This window comes from Sminthopsis crassicaudata, chromosome 2, assembly GCF_048593235.1.
Source record: "Sminthopsis crassicaudata isolate SCR6 chromosome 2, ASM4859323v1, whole genome shotgun sequence".
NCBI classification, from domain to species: domain Eukaryota; kingdom Metazoa; phylum Chordata; class Mammalia; order Dasyuromorphia; family Dasyuridae; genus Sminthopsis; species Sminthopsis crassicaudata.
The window spans coordinates 591,105,477-591,132,525 of NC_133618.1; the positions used below are offsets into that span (position 1 = coordinate 591,105,477).

At 34.8% G+C, this 27,049-nt stretch overlaps 1 protein-coding gene across 4 annotated transcripts in view; it reads right to left on the reverse strand.

Moving 5' to 3' along the window:
• Nucleotides 1-27,049, reverse strand: part of ABLIM1 (actin binding LIM protein 1) — a 389,888-nt gene that overhangs the window by 231,954 nt on the left and 130,885 nt on the right. For 2 of the 4 annotated variants that reach the window (XM_074295682.1, XM_074295684.1), the window contains exon 1: nucleotides 15,767-16,025. The exons of the other annotated variants lie outside the window; for them this stretch is intronic. In XM_074295682.1, the coding sequence (XP_074151783.1) occupies nucleotides 15,767-16,010 (244 nt within the window). In that variant the 5' untranslated portion in view covers nucleotides 16,011-16,025. Of the gene's footprint in view, nucleotides 1-15,766; nucleotides 16,026-27,049 lie in introns of those variants that run through there. 4 annotated transcript variants of the gene reach the window in all.

The following is a 27,049-nucleotide window of genomic DNA, read 5'->3' on the forward strand; positions in this document are numbered from 1 at the left end:
CAAAACTTGGAATCTACTGCTAAGTTTCTGAAGGATATGAAAACCACACTTTTAGGATGTCTTTTCATGAGCCTCAGGAAAGGCTACTGATGGAGAAACAGCTGGGGCTTATTCATTCACAGAGCAGCCCTTTCGAGGGAAAACTGATGGTTTAAGGCCTCTTCCCATCCTCACTCCCACCCTCACCCCCAATGTATTTTCCATGGAAAGAATTTTCCTTTACCACAGTCAAAGTGAATGAGTCACCAGAATTCAGGCACTAAATAACAGATGAAAATAGTACCCCAAACAATCAAATCCAGTTACTCTCAAAAGAAGCTCCTGGCACTTTTAAAATAACCTGAGGAGTATATTACTAAGCTTATATTTGTAAAGTGGAAGAGAATAGCCTGACTGTGTTTACATTTCCTTACCTTAAGGCAGAATCCTGAAAAGCTTTGAGAGCACGAATCAGGGGAATATTTTCTAGCTTGCAATTCTATGCTGCAAAGGCAAGAGCAACATAAACCAAGAGAAATAATCTTAAATGGTCTGCAAGAGCTGAAACATTTTCCTCTTATTTCTAGAGGTGGCTTCCAAAGGACTTATCTCATTCAAATTCCACTGGTATGAGATAGTACTTCATAATAAAGACACCAATGCATGATTGTATCCCCCTACTCCACCCCCTTTCCAGTCCCCAAACTGAATCACTATCTCCTTTTTATTCACTCAGAAGATGAAGCAAAGAATTGTCCACATAAGATTGGAAGCTGGGCACCATTTTGTTGGCTCAACAGTTATCCATGCATGAACAGCCGCTTTTGGCAAAAATTCAAGTGCAGATCATTTCAACAAGGCTCAAATTAATTAAAAGGCAACTGTTACAAGCCACATTTAAAAACCTGGCTCTTTGCATTCCCAAAAGAGCTCTTTTCCCTCCAAAGAGACACACCAAAAGTGACCATAAACTGTAACTCTGAACTGACATAATAGAAAACACTCATTGTGACACTGACACCTCTCAACCTCTTCCCAAAATATTGTCATCTTTCCCTGGGCATATATATATATATATATATATATATATATATACATCACTGTTCTCACTGACACAAAGTAATCTTAATAATGCACTGAGCAAGAAAACCAAATAATCATAGAATTTTAAAGCTAGGAGAACATTAAAGCTAACCTAGTCCAATCCTTCATTGTACAAAATAGGAAACTATAACTTAGAGAGTTAAAGCAACTTGTTACATAAGTAGAAAATAAGTTCCCTGAAGATAGGCACGGTCTCTTTTTGCCTTTGTAGATCCCCAGCCCAGGGCAGGTTGACATGAACATAATAGGCATTTGAAATGAATGCTTCTTAATTTAAATAAATAACTCAAAATCAATCTGCTGAGAAGTGGTAAAGCTAGCACCATATTCTTTCCTTTATTCCATGAGAAAATGAGTTTTAGACTTATATTCTTTCTCATGTTTGGATCCAAAGCTCAAGAATCCAATTTCCAAGTACCATTACAAGTATTCTTGGCCTTTGAGAGCTACCCATAACCAGTTTCCACACAACTATAGAATTTATCTCTTCCATATCACCACTACAGTGAGGAATGCAACACTCTAGCAATCTGGAAAATCTGGATAAATTTTTTTGGCCTTCCTTTCATACCAGAGAAAAAGTCTGAAATTTTTTTCTTTTTTTCATTTATGGGATATTTACAGTACCTCATGAAAAAATTTGGATTAAGTATTTCATGTGTTAAATAAAAATACCATATGAAAAAACTTATTCTGTGTTGTCTACAGCTTTTGCAAACTCCCTCCAAATTCCCATTTAATTTTTTATGTTGACCCATAATATAGTGAAACTATGAAGAAAAAGTTGCAATGTGGAAAAGATAATTGTGCAGTCTTTTCATTAACTTTTCAACACATATCCTTAAATCCAATGAAGCTAGTTCCTCATTGTATCATTCCTCACTATTTTGTTCTCATCTTATCTACTCCAACATAAATCATAATTATTTGTGACTTAGGTAATTAGAAACTTATGTAATTACAAAACTTAGGTAATCAGAAACTACTTGTTTCTTTTTAACTGCCTTAATCCTATGAACCTTCCAATTCAAACACTACCTCTTCCATGAAGATCTTAACTTTATTATCACTGACTTATCTTTTAGGATTTAATTGTTCTCTGTTTCTTGACAATAAAAAAGCAAATGCTTCAATGGCAGGGAACAGGTCATATGCATTTTCTGTAGCCCTTAATAGCACCTAAGCACAATATTGGGCATGAAGGACACACTTGCTATATGTTGACTGAACAAAACTATATAAATAGGCAGTATTTTAATAAGCTCTGTGACCTTGGGCAAGTTGCTAATTAATATTTCTGATTCTTAGTTTCCTACTATGTAAAATTCAAATTCCCTATTTACTTTTTGAAGTGGTGGTAAAAATCAAATGAAATGAATGATCTTGTTATTTTGTTGTAGTGGTTTCATTATTTTGGTTCTGTCCAATTCTTTGTGATCCCATTTGTGATTTTCTTGGCAAAGATACTGAAGTGGCTTGCCATTTCTTTCTCCAGCTCATTTTATGGAAAGTAAGGCAAACAGAGTTAAGTGACTTGTCCAGGGCCACAGAGCTAGGAAGTGTTTGAAGCTCCAGGCCCTATGTTCTATCCACTATGCCTCCTAGTTGTCCCACATTGATTCAAGGCAAAATATAAATAAGTGATTATCATCACCGTTAGTGTCATTTATTATTATCTTTCCTCTTCTAGAAGTTCCTTAGACTAATGAAAGCATAGGTCCAGTCTTTATCTAATTTGATGATGATGCAGTATGCAATGGTTGGCATTTCATAGAGAGTGGCTGGGTCATGAAAGGGGAGAAGAAAAATGAGTAAAGATTATCCCCAAACTCCCTATGATCTAAGATTTATCTATGAACCCTTAAGCAAGTTATCTTCTCTTTTGTCTTGATTTTTCTCATCTGAAAAATGAAAGAATTGGTTTAGGTAATGTTTCTAACATCCTTTCCAGTTTCAGAAAGTCTTTGATTTTTTTAAAATAGCATTATATTTTTCCAAATACTTGTAAAGTTTTTGGTATATATTTTTGTAAAACTTTGTGTTCTAAAATTTTCTTTCTCCCTTTCTTACCTTCCCCTAAAATAGCAAGCAATTTGATATAGATTTAATATGTGCAATTCTTTTAAACATATTTCCATATTTGTCATGTTGTGCAAGAAAAATCAGACCCAAATGGGAAAAAACACTATAAAAAATAAACAAACACAAAAAGGTGAAAATACTATGCTTTGATCCATTCAGTCTCCATAGTTCTCTTTCTGAATGTAATTGTCATTTTCCATCCCAAGCCCATTAGAATTGCCTTGAACTCCTTATTGTTGAGAAGAGCCAAATCAGTCATAGTTGATCATCACATAATCTTGATATTGTCTACAATGTTCTCCCAGTTCTGCTCACTCAGCTCACTTAGCAACAGTTCATGTAGGATTTTCCAGGATTTTTTGAAATCAGCCTGCTCGTCATTTCTTATATAACAATATATTTCATTATCTTTATGCACTATAACTTATTCAGCCATTCCCCAACTGATGAGCATCTTCTCAATTTCCAGTTCCTTGCCGCTACAAAAAAAAGCTGCTACAAACATTCTTACACATATGGGATTTTTTCTTTTTATTATGTCTTTGGGATATAAACCCAATAGTGAGACTGCTGGATCAAAAAGTATGTATGGTTTTTATAGCCCTATAATTTGAACATATAATGGAACATAGTTCCAAATTGCTCTCCAAAGCACAACTATTCACAACTCCACCAACAATGCATTAGTGTTGCAGTTTTCCCATATCCCCTCCAACATGTATCATTATATTTTCCTGACATCTTAGCCAATCTGACAGGTGTAAAGTAGTACTTCAGTGTTGTTTTAATTTGCATTTTTCTGATCAATAGTAATTTGGAGCATTTTTTTCATATGATGAAAAATGGCTTTAATTTCTTCATCTGAAAATTGTCTGTTTATATCCTTTGTTCATCAACTGAGGAAAGGAAAATCTTTGATTTGAAAGACAAAAAAACCCAAAACCTCATAGGTAGAAAAATAATTATAACTGCTGTTTTTTTTAATAGGGAAAAAAACCCAAAAAAGATAGTAATCAACTAGAAAAATGAATGGACAAATTATATTAACTGTACTAAAAAAAAATGACAAAAGAGATGGTTCCAGAAAAATCTGAGAAAACTTGTACAAATTGATGGAGTGAAATAATCAGAACAAGGAAAATAATGTATATAGTAGCAAACATTGAAAACAACTTGGAAAAATTTAGAGTTCTGATCAATTTAGCACTGAGTCACAGGTCCTGAGGACTGATGATGAAGCATGTACCAAATTTCTGATACAGGGCTGATAAACGCAAGGTGCAGAATAAAAAAATACATGTTTGGACATGGCAAAAACGTGAATTTGTTTTTTTTTTTCTTTTCACTATGTTTATCTGTTAAAAGGACTGTGTTTTTCCATTTTTATTTGGAAAAGGAATATTTGAAAGGGGTGGAGCTAGTGGTAGTATTGCCAAAATGAAAAAGGGAAGAAGTTTCCAGAAGCATTTTTTAAAATGCAAGGAAGAGAACAGAAAGAAGTTCAGAAGAAAACACAGAGCAAACAGCTCTAAAAGTGACATGATGAATTTATTTTCTGCCCCTTTAAAAATGCAAGCTATACATATTAAAGATTAGAGCTTGCACATATAATTTTGTTTTACTTTATATACATAAATGTTATCTTTTCTTGGTGCTCACTAAATTTTAAACAATTTTTTAAAAAGTCTTTGATCCTATGATTCAGAATTTTCAAATGTTTGGTCTTATTGATATTTCTTATTATCCTTTTATTCAAATGACTAACTTTAAACCCTTTTAATCTCTGAATTCCTATGGAATTTCTTGTTAGTAGAATCCTTTACTTTTAAAACAAAATTATTTTACATTCATGAATCAAAAAACTAAAAAATCTTTATATATACATGTATATGTATATATATACAAAATCTATACACATACATATATATACATATATTTAACCAAGTAATGACTTTCAATTTAAAAAAATTATCATAATTTACAAGTACATATTTAAAGCTTAACTACATATAAATACCTTTATTTGGAAGTTAATGCTACTTGGATACAAAAATACAATGTAAGTATACAATAAACAATTTGCCACAGAGAGAAAGTGCTTATTAGTAGGATCCCATGATAATAAAAGAAATTTCACAGTTTGTGGTCTAATTTTAGGCATATCAAATACTCCTGAGAAATACTATAATAGCTTGAGTTTCTTCAAAAATTAAAAAAAAAGAAAATATATGTGTGTATGTACATACATAAAAGATAGTGGTTAGACTTTGTTTTCTTTCTTAGTGGTTTACAAATAGAAATCTTAAAGGCAGGGTTAAAAGGCAAACAGCTTTGCTATCAGCTACATAAATATGTGAGACTATGTAGTGGAATATGTTGTGGTATGCTTTAGTAGAATATTTCCTCTCAGGTCAATGAGGTTTAACTTACTTCAATGGCCACCACACAGAGATTAAAAGAAGGCTCCATCTTTTGTGAACAGGACCATACAGCAACATCCTAGAATCTCTAAAACAATTCAAATCTTATAGAGTAAGGTCCAGCTTAGTATGTCCTAGAGACAGATAGTCATTTTTTGTGAGTCACCCTTATCTTGTGGCTAAAGGTCACTCAAAAGAATCTTCTTTTGCTGAACTGAGATGCTTCTAATCTGCTTTGATTTACTCAATGTTCCTAGGTTCGACATACAGATTACAGAACTCCAACTTCAAAATGACCTTGCATTCTGCTTATTTTTCCTATGCAAAATCTTCTGCTTTAATCTACATTCCAGTTTATCTACTGATATCATTCCTTTTTCAGTCTTCATGTGTCAGATTCTACCATCTGAAAAACATTATAATCTCTGTTTACCTCATGTAAAACTGCTTAAATGGACCTTCCATGTCATGCTTTTACAAATGCAAAAAAAATAAGCTCCAGAAGTTCTAATAAACTGGCCATTTTAACTAACCATCCCAGGGAATAGAATGTCTGCTGTTTCCATGGAGATACTGTTTCTTAATAGAATATTTCTCATTATCAGAGAAAACTTTTCCCAACATTCTATTGGCCTAATTTTTTTTTTCTTTCATTTGACCTCCACCCCTTCTAGTTATGTCTTGGCAAAACACATAGCAAAGAACTAACTCTTTGCTAACTAAACACACTTTCTCTTCAAGCATTTTTAACAATGATTTGAGAGAACAATTCCAGGAAAACATAAATATGCACACTGCCATCATGGCAAGCGCCTCCTGCAAAAGCAGGTCACCCAGAATAGTATGTGTTTCCCTCTGTTACAGTGAAGTGCCATCTAAAATGCCTTGATGCATTTCTTTGGTCTACAGCAACCTGAAACAAGGGAAACCCCAACTAATACTTCAGCTGCTTCAAGAGAGCTATTTGTGCAGACACATAGCTATCTTCCATACTTACATAAAGAAAATCTTTACATCTGTCAATAGCTGGTACACTGTAGTTGGTACTTTCATCAAAAAGAATAAGCAATTCTAGTGTTGTTTAGGGCTGAGAAGGAGCTTTTATAGGGCACTGAAAATAATTTCTTTATTTTACAAGTGATGAAAGTGAAAATTAGAGAGGGGAGAAGTTTTTTTGTCCAAAATCGCACAACTATTTATTTTATGGGCAGAGCTGGGGCTGGAAATCAAGTCTTTAAACTCCTAGCCTGGTAATCTGACTTGTCAAGGAAGGAGGCTGTTCTTTCAATATTTTGTCCATGCACTTAACAACAATCAGAGCGATCTTTCCAACAGTGATGCATTGAATTACACAATCCAGTTTCTTCAGCCAGCAAAGAGTTTCTGGGAAAGAGAACTAGACTAGAGGCCAGGAGAACTGGGCTGTGTTACTACATCCTCTGCATTTTAGTTATATAATCACTCAACTTTTCTGAGACTCAGTATCCTCATCTCTAAATGAGATAAGAATGTACATTAAAGTGCTCTGCAAAATTTAAAATGCTATATAAATGTCAATGTGTTGGATATATATTAGGTAAACTTTAGGTTTCTCATAGCTTTATAATTCTTTGATTCTAATCTGCAAAGCCTGTAAGCATGGGCCCCTGTTTACCTTGAAGTTGCCTCTGTTGCCTATATGACTGGATAGAATCACACTATCAGCACCAGAATGGGGAGGTGGATTTTCAGGTCCTTTCTTGCATAGTGCCCCTACTACTTAGCCCAGTGCCTTGAATACAGTAGGAACTTAATAAGCATTTTTGCTGAATTAATTGGATTGAAAACTGCCTAGAAAGATAAATCTATAGTCTTCAGTCAAGGTCAAAGGAAAAAAGCTTAGACAGAGCATTCTAAGATACAAATCCATAATTTAGGCATGCCATAACCACATTACAGACTATAATTTAATTCAACACCAATTCACCTTCAGCAACAGAGTTTCCTGAGTGGTCATTTGATTAGAGATTGTGAAAAACGTCACCACTGGAGTTCAAAAAACAGAGTCTTATATCTTTTAAAGCTAAGGGTAGTATAAAAATTGTAGTTTTGACAAAGATCTTAGTGATTATACAATCAATATTTTTATTTTACAGATGAGAGATTATAAATCTAATGAGGTATGGTCACTTTAATTCATAAATAGAAAATAGAAAAATGTTCTCATTTAATAGGAATTTTCTAATTTAATAGAAAAAGAAAAATTTTAACCCAAATATCCTTCTAATTCCCTCAGACTACTAAAAGACAATTGTCCACAACTGAGAGATGAGATTATAGTTTACAAAATGGTTTTATACAGATTCTCTTCCTTGAATCATACAACAGCCCTGTCAATTAGGAAGAACAGCTAATATTATTCCCATTTTGCAAATAAGGACACTGAGGCTCAGAGGGTTAAATAGTCTGCCCAGGATCACAAAGAGAATAACTGTCAGAACTAGAATTAAATTCTGGGTCTTCTGCATTCAACTCTGAAACTCTTGCTATTATATGACTCTCTCTCTCTCTCTCTCTCTCTCTCTCTCTCTCTCTCTCTCTCTCTCTCTCTCTGTTTCTCTCTCTCTCTCTGTTCTTCTCTGTTTCTCTCTCTCTGTTTCTCTCTCTCTCTGTTTCTCTCTCTGTTTCTCTCTCTCTCTCTCTCTCTCTCTCTCTCTCTCTCTCTCTCTCTCTCTCTTTCTCTCTCTCTCTCTCTCTCTCTCTCTCTCTCTCTCTCTCTCCAAGATAGTGTACTGATTATAAGATTATATATGTTTTTTTCTTTAGGTAGACACATTTTCTTTAACAATCAATCCAATACTTTTTTTGTCTTTGTTATGCAGAAAGTTCCTACTAATTTTCTCATGATAAAAACTTCATTTAGAAATAGCACTAATGGCCACAGTAAATTACAGTGAATCATTCCTCCCCCGCTCCCTTTTTGGAGACAGTCAGATCATCTGCAATGGAATGAAATCATTATAAAATTAAGTATAAACCACAGAATTGCAGAATATCAAAATTGGAAGAAGGAATTCCTCTCTATAATAACCTCAATTAGTTATCATGCCTCTTATTAGCAGCAAGTAGGCAGTGCTATAGAGCGATGGGCCTGAAGTCAAGAAAACCTGATTCAAATCCTGCCTTGGGTTTTATTAATTGTGTGACCCTGGGCAAGTCATTTAATCTGTGACTGCCTCAGTTTCCTCAAGTGTCAAATAGGGAAAATAATAAAACCTATTACCCAGGCTTGTTGAGAATTAAATGAAATATTTGTAAAATACATAGCACGGTAATATGTATTAGATCACATGACTTCCCACTCATTCATCTATGTATTTTTCATATTTATGGTTTCTTATACCATAGTAATATTCTCTTATGTAGGTATCCCATTTTAAATAGCCATCTCATGAGCAATGAAGATCTACTTTCCACTTCTTTATTACTATCATAATGCTGTTTAAATATTTTGACGTATAGTCTGCCTTTCTTTGTCTTTTTAACCTCCTTGTAATAGATAGACTGTCATCCAGATACACTCCCAACTTTAATCCCTTTTAAAACATGCCATCCAGAATTGACTAGCTATGAAAGGACCTGGGTTCAAGATTATGCTCTCCTATTTACTCCCCCTATAGGAATTAAGCAAGTCACTTAGCTTCTCTAACCTCAGTTTTCTACCTATAAATTTATGGGGTTGAACCAAATAACTCCTGTGATCCCAGACAGTCTAAACCTATAAAACTCTGCAATATGACCAGTACAGGACATAGCAGTACATAGTAAATCCCTCATTATAGATATTATGCTTCTATAAATCTAGCATAAAAGAGGGATCATATAGCAACATGAATAGAGAGCCAATCTTAGAGTTTGAAATATCTACCATCCCTCTATTATATTTATCTTTAAATTTTGCAAGTCATTTAAACTCTCAATGCCCCAAGCAACTTGCTACGACTTTAAGTTTCAGAGTAGATGGTGATTTCAGTTGATACCTTCTTTGGGAGTTCCTTACACTAGTGAAATCAAAAGGTTCAATATAAAAAAAAAAAAAAAAAAAAAGATTTCACTAGCTTTTTCCCCCCCTGCCATGTCATAAAGTTGACTCATTGAGCATATTTTCAACTAATGGAACTATGAAAAACCAGCTGAACTTTCAACTTATGCTTTTTTTTTATATAGATACAAATAAGCTTGTGTATATTCCAGCTATTTTAGAGTCTACTTTTTCCTCCCTTCGAGTATTCAGCTATGTCATTAGAATCCTCACTTTCCACTTGGACAGCAAACAAACAAACATCTTTGGATGTTGTGAGTCAGTGTATCCCTGACATACTCTGATTCATTTCAGTTTCTATCTGTGGCAAAAATCCTGGCATGACAAAAATTTTCCAAACAGCAACCAAACAAAAACTTAGGAGCTGTAAAGAACTTCTGGCAGGAATAAAGGAAAGAAAGACCCGAATTGAAATAAATGCAACAAAATTTCCTTAATTTTAACCTTTTGACACAATTTTACAGGAGTTCTGGATTTGGAATTGAAAGATCTGGGTTTTGAATTCCACATGTGTGGACCTTGAACTTGACCTCTTTAAGGCTTACATTTCTTCCTCTACAAATTGAATGGGTTTGACCAGATGATTTCCAAGGTCTCTTTGAGCTTTTATTCTTTGATCCCATTTACAATCCTATAAAATGGCACCATGGTGGCATAGAGAGAGCACCATCCTAGGAGCTAAGTCCTTTCTCTAATATATGTAAACTGTGTGACCATGAGCACAATACAAAATCCCATGAAGTGGTCATGTTATTCAAATTAGTTTGGAAGTATGAGTCGTATTTTACATATATTATAACTTCAGATAGTACATATTTATAAAGTATAAATGCTTTAAAGTATTCCTTGTATGCCCTAAGAGAGAAGTAGATTATCCTCTCAGAACATGCTAGAACCCAAAATCATTTCTTATTGACAGCTATCACCTTGATGATGTCATCTGAGGCTCAGGATTCTGTGCTAAGTGTGAGTCTATAATCTAGAACTATGTTGGTATGCAACAAGGATCTTCTGGACCAAAGGGTAGCAAACATTAATTCTTTCTAGGCCATTTTAGGGATTGAGCCAGATTTTTCAAAGTCGAGATTCAAAGTCATACCAAACAAATGAAATTTAGGAGACTTAGGTATCCCTGTGACTTTAATTGGGATTGATTTGTAAGTAGTACCTGTTATTGAAATGAATAAAACAGTAAATTTCAATTCTTAAAAAAATGGGATAATACCTTTATTAAGAATGTTACAATACAGTCAAGAAAAATGAACATTAATGCAAAATCCTAAGGTTTAAAAATAATTCAGGGCAGGCTTAGAAAAGAATCATGCTATACAAGTGGGAACGTAGTATTTTCTATCTTTTCTTTCTATTCCGATGGAGACTGCTGGGTTTTTCTGGATATCTAAATGACTATATCTTATACATCCTTAGAAAGTTCTTCTAAAATTCTACTTATTACTTTTGTAACATTTAACCCAGAATAATGCCTTGAATGTGTCACTTAGTTGGCACTTATTATATACTTCTATTATTAGCCACATTGTTATCAGTCTCTTTCTCAATAGAATGTCATATTTGGAAGAGATCTCAGAAGCCTTCCTATATAATCCCTAACTGATCAAGACCCCTAGTCAAATTCACTGTTGATACAAAGTACAAAACAGCCAATAAAGTGTTGCCCCTTGCTGGAGTAAAATTCCAAAGGAAACAGGTAATGGGGGCAGAGATGGGGTGGAATCTTTGCAATAAATTTCTTTCATAAAGTCCTTATATCCAAGACAGTAAAGAATTGATTTAAATTTTTTATAATGCTAAGAGCCTTTTCCCAATAGAAAAATGATCAAAGGATACAAACAATTTTCAAAGGAATAAATTCATGATATTGATAACCACATGAAAAAAAAATGGTTCCAAATCACTAAAATTAGAACAATTTATAATTTTTATCTCATACCCATCACATTGGCAAAGATGTCAAAATATGAAAATGCTAAATTATTTCCTATAGGCATATTAATGTACTGTTGGGAGAGCTGTGAATTGATCCAGTTATTCTAGAAAGTAATTTAAAACTATAACCCAAAAGTCACTTGTCTGTGTATATCCTTTCACCTAGTGATACCATTTCTCGTTCTATATCCCAAAGAGATCACACACAGAAGAAAAAAACCAGAAGTATAAAATATTTATAGCAGCTCTTTTTAGAGTAGCAAAGAACTAGAAACTAAAAATGTGTTCATCTATTAGGGGATTGAATAAGCAAATTATGGTTTACCAATTTATGGACTATTATTCCACAGTAAGAGATGACAAAGAAAGCTGGGAAGATAGATCTATATGAACTAAATTAAAGTAAAGTGAGCAATACCTGAAGTACAATTTATACAATATGGCAATGTGATGTAGAAAAACATCTTTGAAAAATTTGAAAACATTGATCAATGCAATAGTCAACTAGGATTATAAAGAACGGGTGATGAAGCCTCTTCACACAGAATAAGATACAGTTACAGACATAGCCAATGTGGGAATTTGCTTTGCTTAGTGACACATATTTGTTATAGTAGCTTCATTTTTCTTTTTAAGTTAGAAATGAAAATATAAGTAATTAAAAAAAAATCTAGATTCTTGAATTGTACTAGGAATCAAAGTCAAGGTAGTACCCATATCTTGCAGGTGATCCCTTCTCTCTTAAAAGTGAGGACACAATTTAGTGTTCTTTAGTATTGTAGCAGGATCTCTGTGATCTTTACAATCATCAAAAGTAAAACCGTATCTGGCAGCTTTTTCACTATTCTGGAATATGGTTATCTTTGCTAGCTGACAAACTCCCTATGGGCAGGTAGGAATTCTTTTACCTCACTTAGGCTTCTTAAAACCCTATATGGAAACTCTAAAGAATGTGGGGGTTGTGAAATTATGATTTATTATCAGTCGATGTTTGATTTGTATGCTTATTTTATATACCTATATACTCCAAGATTACATAAAAATTTCTTGGGCAGAAAAAAGATCATAAGTGGAAAAAAGTTTAAGAAGCCCTAGACCAAAAAAGAAATTAGCTTTCACTGGTCACAAATCCTATCTGCAACTAAGCTTTGTGTTTTAAGAATTAAGATCCCATAAACAAACAAATAAACTGTAAGCAATCAAAACAAAGCAGAGCTGTCCAGGACACTGCAGGAACATTCTGTTACCAGGTAATATTTTTCCCTCCTGGGAGTAGCAGATGCTTCCATCTGTCACCATAGGCTTTTCTATTTTCTCTTAAAAACTGTCATTAATTAAAAGAGAACAGGGGAAACTCAGAGAAAAGACTTATTTTTCCCATATCCCCAGGATGCTTTTAGTTTATCTGGGCAGTTTTCCTGAAGTTTCATGGTCTTCAGCAATGCATCTAATATTTTCTGGTGCATTAAAAAACAAAAAACAAATTCTGATGGGTGAAGTTGTTTCCAGTCCTGGAATAATTAATGGATATCTTAACACTGAGCAAGTGTTCTATGGGACAGCTAACATGTACCCTCAAAACTATTTGATATGTCTGGATATGTGGCCCTCATGGGGGAATGTCCAAGCATAGGTCACTGCTGAAGATTTTAATGAATGGAAAAGAAAGAACATTAAATACCTGCCTTAATTAAAGCAGGACTATCATTCCATTCATGGGATTACTCAGAGAAATTTTCTGGAATGTGAATGGCTTTCTCTAACGGGATGACAATGCTAAATCTGTTTTCAGCCCAGAATAATCCTCGGTTCAAAGTGTCCTACTTAGAATTAGACAATATGATAGTCTAGGACCATATTCAGACATTTTTAATACCTCAAAACTAGAGTCACAGAGTGGGGGATAAGGAGTACAATTCTTCAACATGGTCATTGGGCAGAGAATTGCAGTGGGCCTCTTCATTTACTTTTTATGTTCTTTCAATAGATCTGGAGTTTAGGCCTTAAAAGGAAAGATTAGTGGCTTCTCCCTGCATATATACATCCAGTTCTCTGAAGAGGAGACCATTTACTTGGAGGAAAAGGAAATCCTATGGTTGAACTAACCTTGCAGATCCACTATGGATAGAAATGTTTATTTGCTAAACTTCCCCTGGTTAAGTAAGCAATGCTTTTAAAGGACAGTTTTCACAACTTCCTTAAATACATCATTAGCGAAGCCAGAGACAAACATTATTAGAACATAGGATCAGAGATTGAGAGCTGAAATAGACTTTACATGTTTTCTAATAAAACTTTTTCATTTTAAAGATGAGGAAAATGGGTCCAAAGGAATTTGCCAAAGATCATAGAGGAAAGATAAATGCATATAGGTGGAAAGAGATACACAGTTAGATATGGATATGGATGGCTAAAGATGGACATAGAGATAGCTATAGATGGATAAAAATGGACATACAAATAGAGAATAGATATGGATTCAAGTAGAAAAATATAAATATAGTTATAGATGGATAAAAATGGACCCAGAAGGATAGACAGTTAGACAGAGAGAGAGAGAGAGAGAGAGAGAGAGAGAGAGAGAGAGAGAGATATGAATAGATAAATGGATAGATGGAAGGATGGACAATGGGATAAAAATGGATTCAGAGAAGATAGAGAAACATATATATTGATAGGCACATGTACTAGCTATTTTTAAACTACTTTTTCCTGATCTCTAGGATCTCTTGCCAATCTCTCATCTAATTTAAAAATAGACACAGACATGCTTGCTCTGCCCACTTGAGAAAATTGCTATGAATTACTTTAATGCAAGCTCTTTAAGTGTAAGAACCACATCTGACCTCTTAATTCATAACCTAGGACATTTCCTTTACACATAGTAGATGCTTGATAAATACTTGTTAGATGAACAATGATATCTAAGTGAGAACACTTTAAAAAATAGACAATTTTATGTTTTTGTTTTTGTTTTTTTTTACAATAAGCTAGCATCATATTTAAAGTCAAAAGCAGCTGGAGATCTTGCATGTATCCTAGAGCATTTTCCAGCTGTTTCTAATACACCCAGTGAGGCTCTGTTAGCCTATATTTATGAAAGCAAGAGGATGCACTTCCTTTAAGAACCTGTCCTAAAACAGGATATTATGCATAAAACAATGCCTTGCTAATAATTCCTCTTTTACAATGAAAAACAAATTACTGCCCTCTAGCATTTCTAATCACACCCACACCAACACAGCACTTTAGGCTTTATCATTTTATGGCAGTGGAAGCAAATTATTTAGTCACAAAGGAGTCAAGCAGCAGAGCCAACTCAAGTCTAGTTCAATACTAGCCATCTAGTATCTGAAGTTGACCTGTACTAAAATAGGTTGGAAACTCTTCTTTTTTAGATCTTTCCCCCTTCTAGGTAATCCCCATCTTAACTCAACTTCTTCCTGTCCTTTACACTAACACTCCAATGTACCATTATGTTTTAGTTAGTGTTTAATAAGTTTTCTTCTCCCTTTCTCTCTTCTTTTTCTTACTCTTTCTCTTCTTCCTTCTTCCCTCCCCCTCTCTTTCTGTTTCTCATGCAATCCCACGCAAACACACACACACACAAACACACACACACACACACACACACACACACACACACACACACACACACACACACACAAACACACACACACACATCCAGGAGAAGAACCTTATTGCTTTGGTCTCTAAAGGACCTCGGACTCATTACTGGTCTTTTGACTTCACTTAAGCTATACCTCACTGGATACCAATATGTTATCTTACATATTTCTTCTTCCATTCATCCTTTGTCACAAAATAAAAAAGCACTTTCTCTGAGCTAAATCTTTTCTTCCCCATCACAGTTCTTATAAATAGAATCAAAATTATTAACATTGTTTAAACAGAGAAATTCTCATTGCTGAGATCATAGAATATGAACAAAAAATAAATTTTTGCTTTCAGATTATATCTAGCTGACTGGACTTCTCTTATGTCTTTCAGGAACAGCAATTCAGGACATATGACATCCCAGTGCTTTGTTTAGAGGACAAGTTTCAACAGATGAGTTTTTGGCTGCATTTTGTGATAGGCACCAGATGTAACAGCATAGACCAGACTCCAGCCCGACTCCTCCAATGCTTACCTAGAGTGTTGAAGTTGTTGAATAAGTGAGCACATAAGCAGTAATCCTCTGGTTGCAGATATAGCAAATGAGTGATGGTAGCCCTTCTGGGAGGAGGACATGGTACTCCAGTGACTCTCATGTCCTCAATCACCGGCCTGCTCCTGAATGAGCCCCTGAAATTGGCTCTATCAGATGATAGATTTTTGCTTTTCCCCAATCCACAAAATTTCCTCAAGCATTTTAAGGAAGGGAAGGAAGGCATTTCTACATATAGTACAAAGTCAAAGGCAAGAAGACAAGATCCAAGTGTCTAAGAAAATAAGGCTTCCTTACAGCACTTGTCTCTTATGCCTCCCTCTTTTTCTCTTTCATTGTCCAACAAAGAAGATTAGGAAGGATATGTTTTTAAGGGATTTTAAGGGATTACCTTCAAGGTCTTATGATTCCCTGGTCAGGTGACCAGTATTCCAGGAGTACTGGAGCCACAAGTCACTCAGACTACAGAAAATGTCTCACATATATGTATAAATATCTAAGGTAAAGGTAAAATGGAAAAATGCAACTGAGATATATGAGGATTCAATTGCAATTGGTCTTAGTATATTCAGTTTCTTTCTATAAAAGTATAGCAAAATACCCACATGCATATTTGCACATATAAACAGCATATACATGCATATACACATCTGTATGTAATCTGTAGTTCAGCATCAGATACTCTGGATTTACATATACTGAGTTCAGTCTTGCAAGATACCCCAAGTATCATATGCCTTATCTGTGATCCTTTTTGGCTCATTAGACTTCCACTCAGGCTTTACTACAGGAAATCTTAGCTTGTAAATCATATCTAGGAATTTACAGATGTGCATAAAAGAGTCCCCAAGATCCTGTAAGATACTCAAAGTAGCAAGAGATACATGTATAGGACAACTTTTATTCTACTCCACAGAAAATTTGAATATTCACACACAAAAAAAATCACATTCTATAAGAAGATGCAAAGTAACAACCATAATCTCACCTCCCTTGATTAACTCCCTTCATATTTATATATTTACTTGTATATGTTTACTTACTTATATGGCACTTTAATGGAAACACACACAACCACCAAAATATATATTTCATCCTCATATTCTTATTAAATAGTTCCCTACATCTACATGGTAGCTTGAGAAAGAATTGTTGAATAGAAGTTTGCACGTAATAATTTTACGCATGCACGCGCACACACACACCACACACACATACACACACACACATATATACACACCTATTTTGTCTAATGGTAGCCATCTCTAGTGCGAGGTGGGAAGGAAAAAAAAGAAATTTACATGACAACTATTATATATTTAAAAGGAATAGCAAATTGCACACTATAGATTTGCAGTTACTTGTACAATTATTTTTTATTGTATTATGTTATGGAATGCTTTATTCCATAAATTAAAAATAAAATAAATAAATGTGAAAAAAGAAAATATTTCAAGATAAAAAAATGAAAGTTCTTTGATGTCATAGAGATTTTCCAGCAAAGATTTTTTTTTTCACTTTTCCTTAACCTCAAAATTCCTTTGAATCACTCTTTCCTCAACAATAAGAAAATGAGACAGAGAAAGAGGGTTGGACAGTGAAAAGAACATTGATTTGCAGTCAAAAGACCTAAATTTGAAAACCAGCTATGCCATACTACCTGTATCCTTAGGCAAGCATCTTAATTTCTTTTTTAAAATGTTAGACTGGGTGATCTAATTCTATACCTATAAAGCAGATTCAGTTGAAATTATGGCAAAAGACAACCTAGACCTTTTCAAAATTCCAAAGGAAACTCTGTCCACAAAGATGATTCTGTTCTTTTTTTTTTTATGTCTCCCCTCATTAACTTAATGCTAATAACATCCTTAATTCAATTTAATCTCCACCATATCCAACCTCTGCGTATAAAGTAGTAGAGGTGAAAGGATTCAATCAGATCCAACCACTAAAGATCAAATGCAAACTAATCCGTTCTTATCAAGCCTATACTATATTTATATAACCAATGTGTCTCACACTGAAAATTATTGTATACCTTATGTAAGTTTAAGCTAGTTTTTCTTGCACCTTTGTAAAAATCAAACCCAAGCAAAAAAAAAAAAAAATAGCAGAAACAGGTTTTGTAGTTTTAAAATATTTATAAAGTTTTATGATATTAGAGTATGATAATAATATTTGCTAATATATAAAATAATAGGCTAGAAAACAAGCATTTACTTCTCTTACACATCTACCTACATAAGGTTAAGTGTAATAATAATAAAGAATAACTTATAGCTGTGCAATAGTCACAAGTAAATAAAATTATGTCTCATCTTCTGGCACTGTGCTTTTCCTACTATGATTTTTAAATTTAAAAAACTATGTTGAAGTATTATAAAATATAATAGTAAAGCTTGAAGGGGCCTTAAAAATCCTCTAGACCAAGTCTTTTCAGTTTAAAGATGGCAAAAGCCATTTGAAGTTAGAAGTAGTGAGATTAGAACAACGTCACAAAGCTTGCAAATAAAAGAACCTGGACTAGAACCCAATTTGCTATACTGTAAATGAATTTCCTGGCTGAAATTTATTTCCATTATAACAATCCCTGACTAAGGGTTTTCTGGGAATGATTTGCATTAGCTATGAAGTGACTACAATCCCAGCTTTATGTAGTAGGAGCCCTGAAGAAGCTGGAGGGGGAGGAGAAGGAAAATAATAATTTCCCCTCACTACATTCTAGACAGCAAAGAAAAGACTGCACAATGAAGGACAATAACGCAGACAATGCAGAGACAACATTGTTATGGCTATGCCCCCAAAGCTTCTCCCTATCACATGTTCTAGAGAGTCTGACAACAAAGCCATGGAAAACCTCTCTAGTTACCTGCCCCCAACATTTCACAATGATAAAAAGGTAAGTCCTGCAGCAGACACTGTAAAACAACATTACAGTCTCCAAAAATTCAGAAGGATATGTAGAGGCACAGAGTGACTATCAGCAGATCTCACAGATGTCATCTAAGAAAACATGGTTGAAAGTCCAAACATGGACCACTTTGAGACTGAGCTTTTGTTTCTTACCTTCCTTTGAAGGGTCACCTTCTAACTCATATCCTTCTGCATGACTTTCTTTGGGCACCCAACAAATGTTAAGGTTTAATTCTGAAAGAGCTGGTTCTGTTGACCTGCCTCGGGGCTCTCTTCTCTAGACTCCCAGGACTGTCTTGGGCAGCAAACACTTAAAGATCCTCCAGCATTCCCATCTCTTTCATTGAGGTATCAATACACTTTTCTCAGGCTACAACATGCTGTAGAACCCAGGCAGAGATAAAGAGTGGAACTGAAGCAAGGAAGTCAGTGAAGACTCATTTTAGTGGCAGGCAGGTATGTGCAAAAAATCCTCCAACCTTCTCAAATGATATATAAGACAACCTACATAAACAAAGACTTAATATTTGAGCCAATGCTTTTTGGTTGGCATACAAATCTTAATCTGATGTATTTTGTTTCTAAATCCATCAGAAAAACAAAGAACACAACCAAGATCCAAACTCTAGAGAGAAAATGAAAAATGGGTGACAGATGTATCTCAAAGAGGTTCTAACAGAACCTCTATTTTATTATGTTAATATGTTAATTATGTTAATAGTTAACACTGATGTAGCACATTAGGGTTTGCAAAGCCACATAAATAAACTATTGCACTTAACCTCACAGCAACTCAAAAGTAAGTACGACAGATATTATTATTGTAATTTTAAGATGAACCCGCTAAGAGTCAGAAGGTTATGGGACTTGTCTATAGTCATATAGCTAGTACATCTTAGAAGTAGGATTGAGCCCATAGCTCCTTTAACTCCAAATCCAGTACATTTCCACGATATTATGCCACCTTTAACACTACATTGCACAATTAAATGTCTGGGCTACATTACCTACTTCTCAAATCACAGTTCAAATTACTTCAGATTTGAACTTTGTTTTTTCTCTAAATATATTATCTTATTATATTTAATAATTGTGCTCTCCCTCCCCCAGAAAGAAATGTCTTCAATTTAAATTATAAGATTTATTTCCAATGAGGAAAATCATGTAAAAAAATCTACTTTAAAACAATTTTTCTTAAGAAATGAAATATGTACATTTGAATTTCTAATCAAATGATTCAAAGCCTTATCTTTAGCTCCATCAATAATAGGGTAATTTTTTAAACTATGAATTTTTAACTCTTTACTGATTGAGCAAAAGAATGAAGATCCCCTACTATCTCTTTAACACTTACAGTTACACAGTTAAACAGGAAGATATCAAAGCAGAGAAACAATTTCTAAAATGAGAGTACACAGGACAGTCACTGTAATAAGAGGTTTGAACCAGTGTCCAGACTTGCAATGATCATCAAGTCATTTTAAGTTTTGTTACATTCAGGCTTTCCATATATCCATGATAGCTAGGTCCTCATTCCTGTCAGTGTGCAAAAAATAAACTAAAGGTGGATTGTGACACTTGGTTGGCTATACTGAACATGAGCATCTTAGTCTCAATCTTTATCTTAGTGGAACCCAACTTTCAAGGGGTCTTACCTATCCCTCCAAAGCAAGCTGTAATTTTCTGTGCATATTGGCACAAACTCCCATCGGGATACTGCTCCACATGAAGGCCTGACTCCTCCATCATCCCTCTGCAAGAAACAACCTCTCTTCTTTAGCCAGACCAGCCAAAGGCTTCTTCGGACAGAATAAGACGGTCAAGCTCTCTCTTCCAGTTCATCTCCATTAATAATTCAGATACTACATAAAATGTGCTGAGCATTCAGGATTGATTGCACCAAGCCACTCAGAGCTAAAACATAATTAGTTTAGCAGACAGAAAATATCTCAAATTTCTCTCTAACAGTAGACTATAGGCAAGATTTCCCAAGATGCAGGTTCAGGGAATTTCAAAGGAAGGAAAAAAAAAAAAAGAAGAAGAAGAAATTTAATTCTATGAAGTCCATATAAATTGAGCCACTAGCCCAACAAATTGAATAGTGATTTTTGCATGATTCAGTTGTTCTAAAAAACCAGATATGGGCAGTCACCTGTAGAGGCTACTTAGTCACTTGTCTTAATTATCCCAATGCAGTTTTTATGTATTTCATGATATCTAGGTCCAACTACCACTGACTTAGAACTAGAAGCAATACCAAGTAAGAGGATTCAGAATCAAAAACCCAATCTACCTGAGCAACCATGAATTGCATTAATATGAGAAAAATAATCTTTTACATCTTTCACATGTAGTGCTTTCTCCTTCCTCATGTTTGTGCAGTGAGCCAGAAAAGTTTATTCTTTTCATCATGGTTAAAAAACTTGTCTAGTCATTACAAAAGTGGAAGGCATTTTATTCTGACAGGCTCAAGCAAAGAAGGACCAAAGCAAGCTGTGGTCAGAGGCATCTATTCCAGTGGTTGGTAATTAGGGTACAGTCTGTCCTTGAGGGTGGGAGAAAGAGCTGAGGACAGAAAAAGAACCAGTCAGCACTTTCCCTGAGCATCTCTGGGGAGGTAAGGTGCTAAAGACTGGGCAGGAGGCATGATGCACCTATTCCAGCCTTATATGTCACAGCTCAGTTCCCATCCAACCCCAGAGAAGGAGAGTACAGAGAAAAGCAATAAAGCAGATAGCACTGGCTGAAGGATTTATCACTTTGAAGATCAACGATTTAAACTCTCTCCCTTGTCATCTTCCTTTACCATCAATCCATTAGAACATAGGAGAATAAATTTATCAATTAATGCAAAATGCTGAAGTTCCTAAACTTCTTACTATTCTATTTTCCATTCATTGAAGCATCTTTCTTTTAATTAATTTTTAACACTGCCATTATGTCCCAATAATTTCCCCAATTCTCAAGAGTCCCTCTAATAATAAAATTAAAATTATTTAATCAAAATAAAGCAGCACCCTGACTATGCCTGACAATGCCTGACTCCATTCTGCATCTTCAAAGAAGCATACTCCACTGTCAGTCCTCTAAAGCCTCAATTGGCAACTGCATGGATCAGAGTTCTGATGTCTTCTCTGTTGGTTTTATTTGCATAATTATGATTATTACTTATTCTATTTGGTTTTCTTCTCTCTGGATCAATTCACACAAGTTTTTCCAAATCTCCCTAAAATTTTTATAGCTATCATTTTTTATGGCATAATAATATTCCTTTAAGTTCCATATATAGCACATTCCATATGTAGCACAATTTGCCCAGCAATTTCTCAATGTGTTTCCAGTTCCTTTTTACCATCAAAAAGAAAAAAAAAAAAAAAAAAAGCACATATAACTTCTTTCTTCCCCTACCTCTGAGCTTAAATTTGTCATCCCAGAGAGATTTCATGAAGTTTGCATCTAACAGGTGATGATGATTTCCATGTATAAGAAACTGTAACCAGCAGCCTATTTAGATATATTTTTTCATGAAACCCATTTAAATGAGCCATCATTCAGATCCTGGAAAACAACTGAAAAATAAACTCATGGAACATGTGAACAGGAGGATCATGGTGCCTCCAAAAAGAAGCTCAACTATCTATCTACATAAAATTAACTCTATTAAGTAAAACAATAAGGCCACATCTTTGAGCAAGTACAGAGCACATACCTCAAAAGAAAAACTCTGCTTGTCATTCTTCCCTTTGATAGTGTCAGAGCTCTGGGAAATCTGCCCGAACATATTCACAGATATATCTTGCACTGATTTATTATTAATAGCCACTCTGAAGCTTTGCTATTTTTTACCCGAGTGCTCTACAACCACTAATTCACTAATCCTGACAACAGTCCTTTGAGAGGAAGAAGCAGCAGAATATTCAATCTCCATTTTACAAATGTTAAAATGGAGATCCAGGAGGGATTGAACTGCCTTGCTTCAGACAATCTGAGGAGAATACCTTGACCTCTCCATAGGCAAACACAAAACTCTTCATAATGAAAATCAACTTTGGCTATTCTGAAGTTTACTGGAAATTGTATTGTATACAACTTTTCCCTAAGCAAGATAGAATTTGCAGATGTCTCCTGAACTCCAAGCAGACCATTTGACTACCTTGGCATCCAATGGGAAGGAGACTCTAGGAATGCAAGATGTCAGCAAGTAATATTATTGAGGCACTATTGGGGGCAAAGAGTGCTGGCTGGCTTTGAATCAAGAGGCCTGGTTGATATCCCATTTCTGCCATCTATGTGATCATGTTCACATCACTTAACTTCTCTGTTTCAGTTTTCTCAACTATAAAATGGACTAGATGACCTCTAAGATTCTTTACAGTTCCAAGTGACCCTATATATAAGACTAAAACAAAAGACAAGGTAGGACTTTGGTTAGCTAAGACCTACTTAATCAGATATGCACTATTAATTTGTTCTCTAAACCATGAACAGAAACAAGGGTACACCTATGTTTATACACAAATACATTGACATACGCCATACTACATACAGAAACAATTTGAACCATCACTCAGCAAACACATTATCATAGACTCACATATATGCACACACATGTGGAATAAAAGAAAATGGGTTATGAAAATACTCTGCAAAATAAAAAGATATTTACGTCAATTTTCTAAAGAAGAGGAATCATCATATAGTAGAATACTAGACCTGGAGTCAGAAGGATATAGTTTCAAATTCTGCCTTTGATGATTACTAGCTATGAGACCCAGAGTCACAATCTCTGCCCAAAGTTGACTACAAGGCATATATTTCTTTTAAAGGAAATATATATATATATATATATATATATATATATATTTTGCTAAATATTTCCAATTATATTAAATTTTTTGACATGTATTTTCAAAAAAATTGAGTTCCCTCCTTTGCTCCTTGAGAAGAAAAGCACTATGATATCAATTATATATGTGAAATCTTACAAAACTCATTTCCATATTAATAAGGCACAGATTTTAATTTTTTCATTGGTATGAGATTTTTCAAATTTCATCGGTATGAGAACCAAGAGGCCCCAGGCTTCTTTAGAGGCTTTATCACTGCCTATATGTGAATTATTTTAGCCAGTAGTTACCATAGCACAGTAAATTCACAAGTGATTGTCAATAGTTTTTTGCGTTTGTTTTCATTTTTTTAAACATCTTCCTTCCCCTAGTGACTGCAAGAAAAAGACTTTTTCTCCTGAGGCAATTGGGGTTAAATGACTAGACCAGGGTGACACAGCTGGAAGTGTTAAGTGTTTGAAACCAGATTTGAACTCAGGTCCTCCTGACTTCAGGGCTGGTGCTCCATCCACCGCCATATAGCTGCCCCCAATCTTTTCTTTTTTACTTGGAACATTTCCCCAGATCCAGAAATGAAAGCGTCCTTCTGAGAAGACTTGACAGCATCATAATTCCAGTGTTACCCAGAGAAAATACATATACACACACACACACACACACACACACACACACACACACAATCTATAGGCAAGAATGAAAAATAAGACCCAAGATGACAGTGATGTAACAGTTACTATTAGCAACATTGGGATCAGCATTTGTATTTTTTGATCATAGAGCATGACAATTGTGAACTTTGACAGAGTCTGTCCTCTGAGGGATATTGGATAATGGAGGAGGTGGGGATGAAGGTGATTAAGCAGCAATTGTGGCTGGGTCACAAGAGACCAGGAAATATGAGTACCACTAACAATTTGGTTGCAGGAAAGGCGCATGATTGATTTGCAGTCAAAGAATCTGGTTCAAAAGCTTCCACTACTTAAGTAAAATTCAAAACCTCTATGGGCCTGTTTCCTTATAATTAAAAAAGGGTAAGTCAGACTGCTTGATCTCTAAGGATTCTTCCAATTCTAAAGCCTATGATCTATTAATACTAATTGATTGCAATTCACACTTATTGAGGCATTCCAACTGCAGTAATTTTGATAATTTTCATCTTTCAGGATCTAAAAGCAGCCTAAAACCAATACCTTTGCTTACTCCTGGCCCTGTATTTACTTAACTCCCATTGGGATCACATGTATATACTTGGTCTAAGCATGTAGGAGGAGCAAATTTCCATTAAAAAAAAAATCTAAAAAATTTATCCTGCTTCCAACTAAGAAATAAATGACAGAATGTTACACCATAAGCCAGCAATCACAGGAAGACTAAACCAAACCCACAGAGATTTAGCTTCAGGACTAACAAGACAGAAGTTAAGGTTCCTGCAATTGATGGAGGCCAGAAGTCAAAATAACAATATAGCAATTCAAAATATATTTTGTAAGGAGGAAGCTGAAACCAAGGTGGCCAATCTTTAAGGACATTATAATTCTCATCTCTTTTGAAATAGTTGTCTTTCATCCCTATGAAGGAAGATACCCAGTTCTGGTGATCATCTGTGGTGAACTCTGAGAAGACATGCTCCAGAGTTTCTCAAGATATAGGACACAATGGGTTATGGCAATTTGTGTGATCAGAGGAAATAACCACAAGGATGAAATGATCTATCCAAGTAGAAACAATATGGAAAGCTCTTTTTTTTTTTACTTACAATACTTTGGTGACACCTGAATGATAGGATAAATGCTAGAAAAGCCATATAATACTAGGCACTTAAGAAACTCAAATAGTCCACTCCCTTAATTCTCAGCATTTGTGTAACATTTTTTCTGGCACTCAATAAATATAATTAACACTATTTTCCCAAATATTTAAGTATTCTTACTTGGGAGAAAATGTATTAAACAGTTAATAGTTGAACCAATAATAGTTAAAATAAAAAAGGCTTTCCATTATTGTTCTAGTATTTTCATTCCTATAACAATATACAGTCTTCTGTTTCCTTTTGGAAAAAGTTAATTTTAGTCTAAAATACATTTAATCACAAATTGACAGTTTATATTAATGCATAAGCCTATCAACTCATCACATTAACTAAATGATCCAACTCAGCAGTACTTCCTGGCAACCTGAGTAAAGACTCTTACATTTATTGATCAAAAAGACCAATAATACAGCATAATGCCATCCCTCACTTGCCTAAGTAAAGAAAAGAAGAGAGGCTGTAAAAACCTGCAAACAAAGCCCAAAGAAACCTCAGGACTTGACTCTTTGGAAGGCACTGACAATTAGAACAATCACTTCCCTATACAAATTTTAACATAAAGATCTATGCAAAGCACATACTGGGATCTAGTCAACCAAAATTTATTGAGTATTTACCATATGCATTGTTATTGACAAAATGTGCACTAGGCTTGGAATTAGAAAACCTAGATTCAATCTTTGTATCTTTCTTGAATTAAGCATATGACTAAATAAAAATTCTGGTTGTTATTTACTCTGGTCAGACCATATCTGCAATACTGTTTTCAGTTCTGAGAGTCATTTTTCAAGAAGGCAATAAACAAACTGGAACTCATCTAGAAGAGGAGGTAGAATGGTGAGCTGACTGCAGACTAGGCCATATAAAGATCAATTGAAGGAATTGGAAAATTGGGCAGCTAGGTGGTACACGGAATAGAATGCGGAGCTTGGAAGATTCATTTTCCCTAGTTCAAATCTGGCCTCTGACATTTACTAGCTGTGTGATCCTGGGCAACTAACTTAGCCTTATGTGTCTCAGATTCCTCATCTGAAAAATGAACTAGAGAAGAAAATAGCAAACCATTCTAGTATCTTTACCAAGAAAACCTCCAAATGGGGTTAGAAAATCAGAAGACTAAACAACTAAATTTTGTATTCACAAACCTGGGGGTAAGTTGGGGAGGGGGAAATGAAACAGCATAATATGCTAAGACAAGATCACTATCTTTAAGTATGTAAATGTGTGATGGAGGTAATATGCTAATCTCTTCCCCAGTGAAAGTTGTTTTTTCCTAATGTCCCCAGGACTTGACTGAGCCCAGGGACTGAATCAAGATATGCCTTGTATAATACATATTCCTGACTTTATTGATATGACTTTCTGATCACCTAAGAGCATAAGATGGTCCAGCCAGGTAAAGTTAGGGCCTTCAGATTTGGTGGATTGTCCAGAGCTTGTCCAAGTCACAAGATCCTCCTTTGCTGACCAGAATCAATTCCATTTGGAGATAAAAGGGGCTGAGTTTCCCTAAGCCAAATACTCTAGCTTCTTGGTGGAATATCACTTCTATGTTAAGACTGATTCAAATTCTTTTTTGTTAACTGTCACAAGACTTCAGAATACCTTATTTCCCCCCTCCCCCAACATGCTCAGAACAGAAAGGTTGTTATTTAGAAAAGGAATTAGATTTATTTATGCAGGGGAACAAAAGCA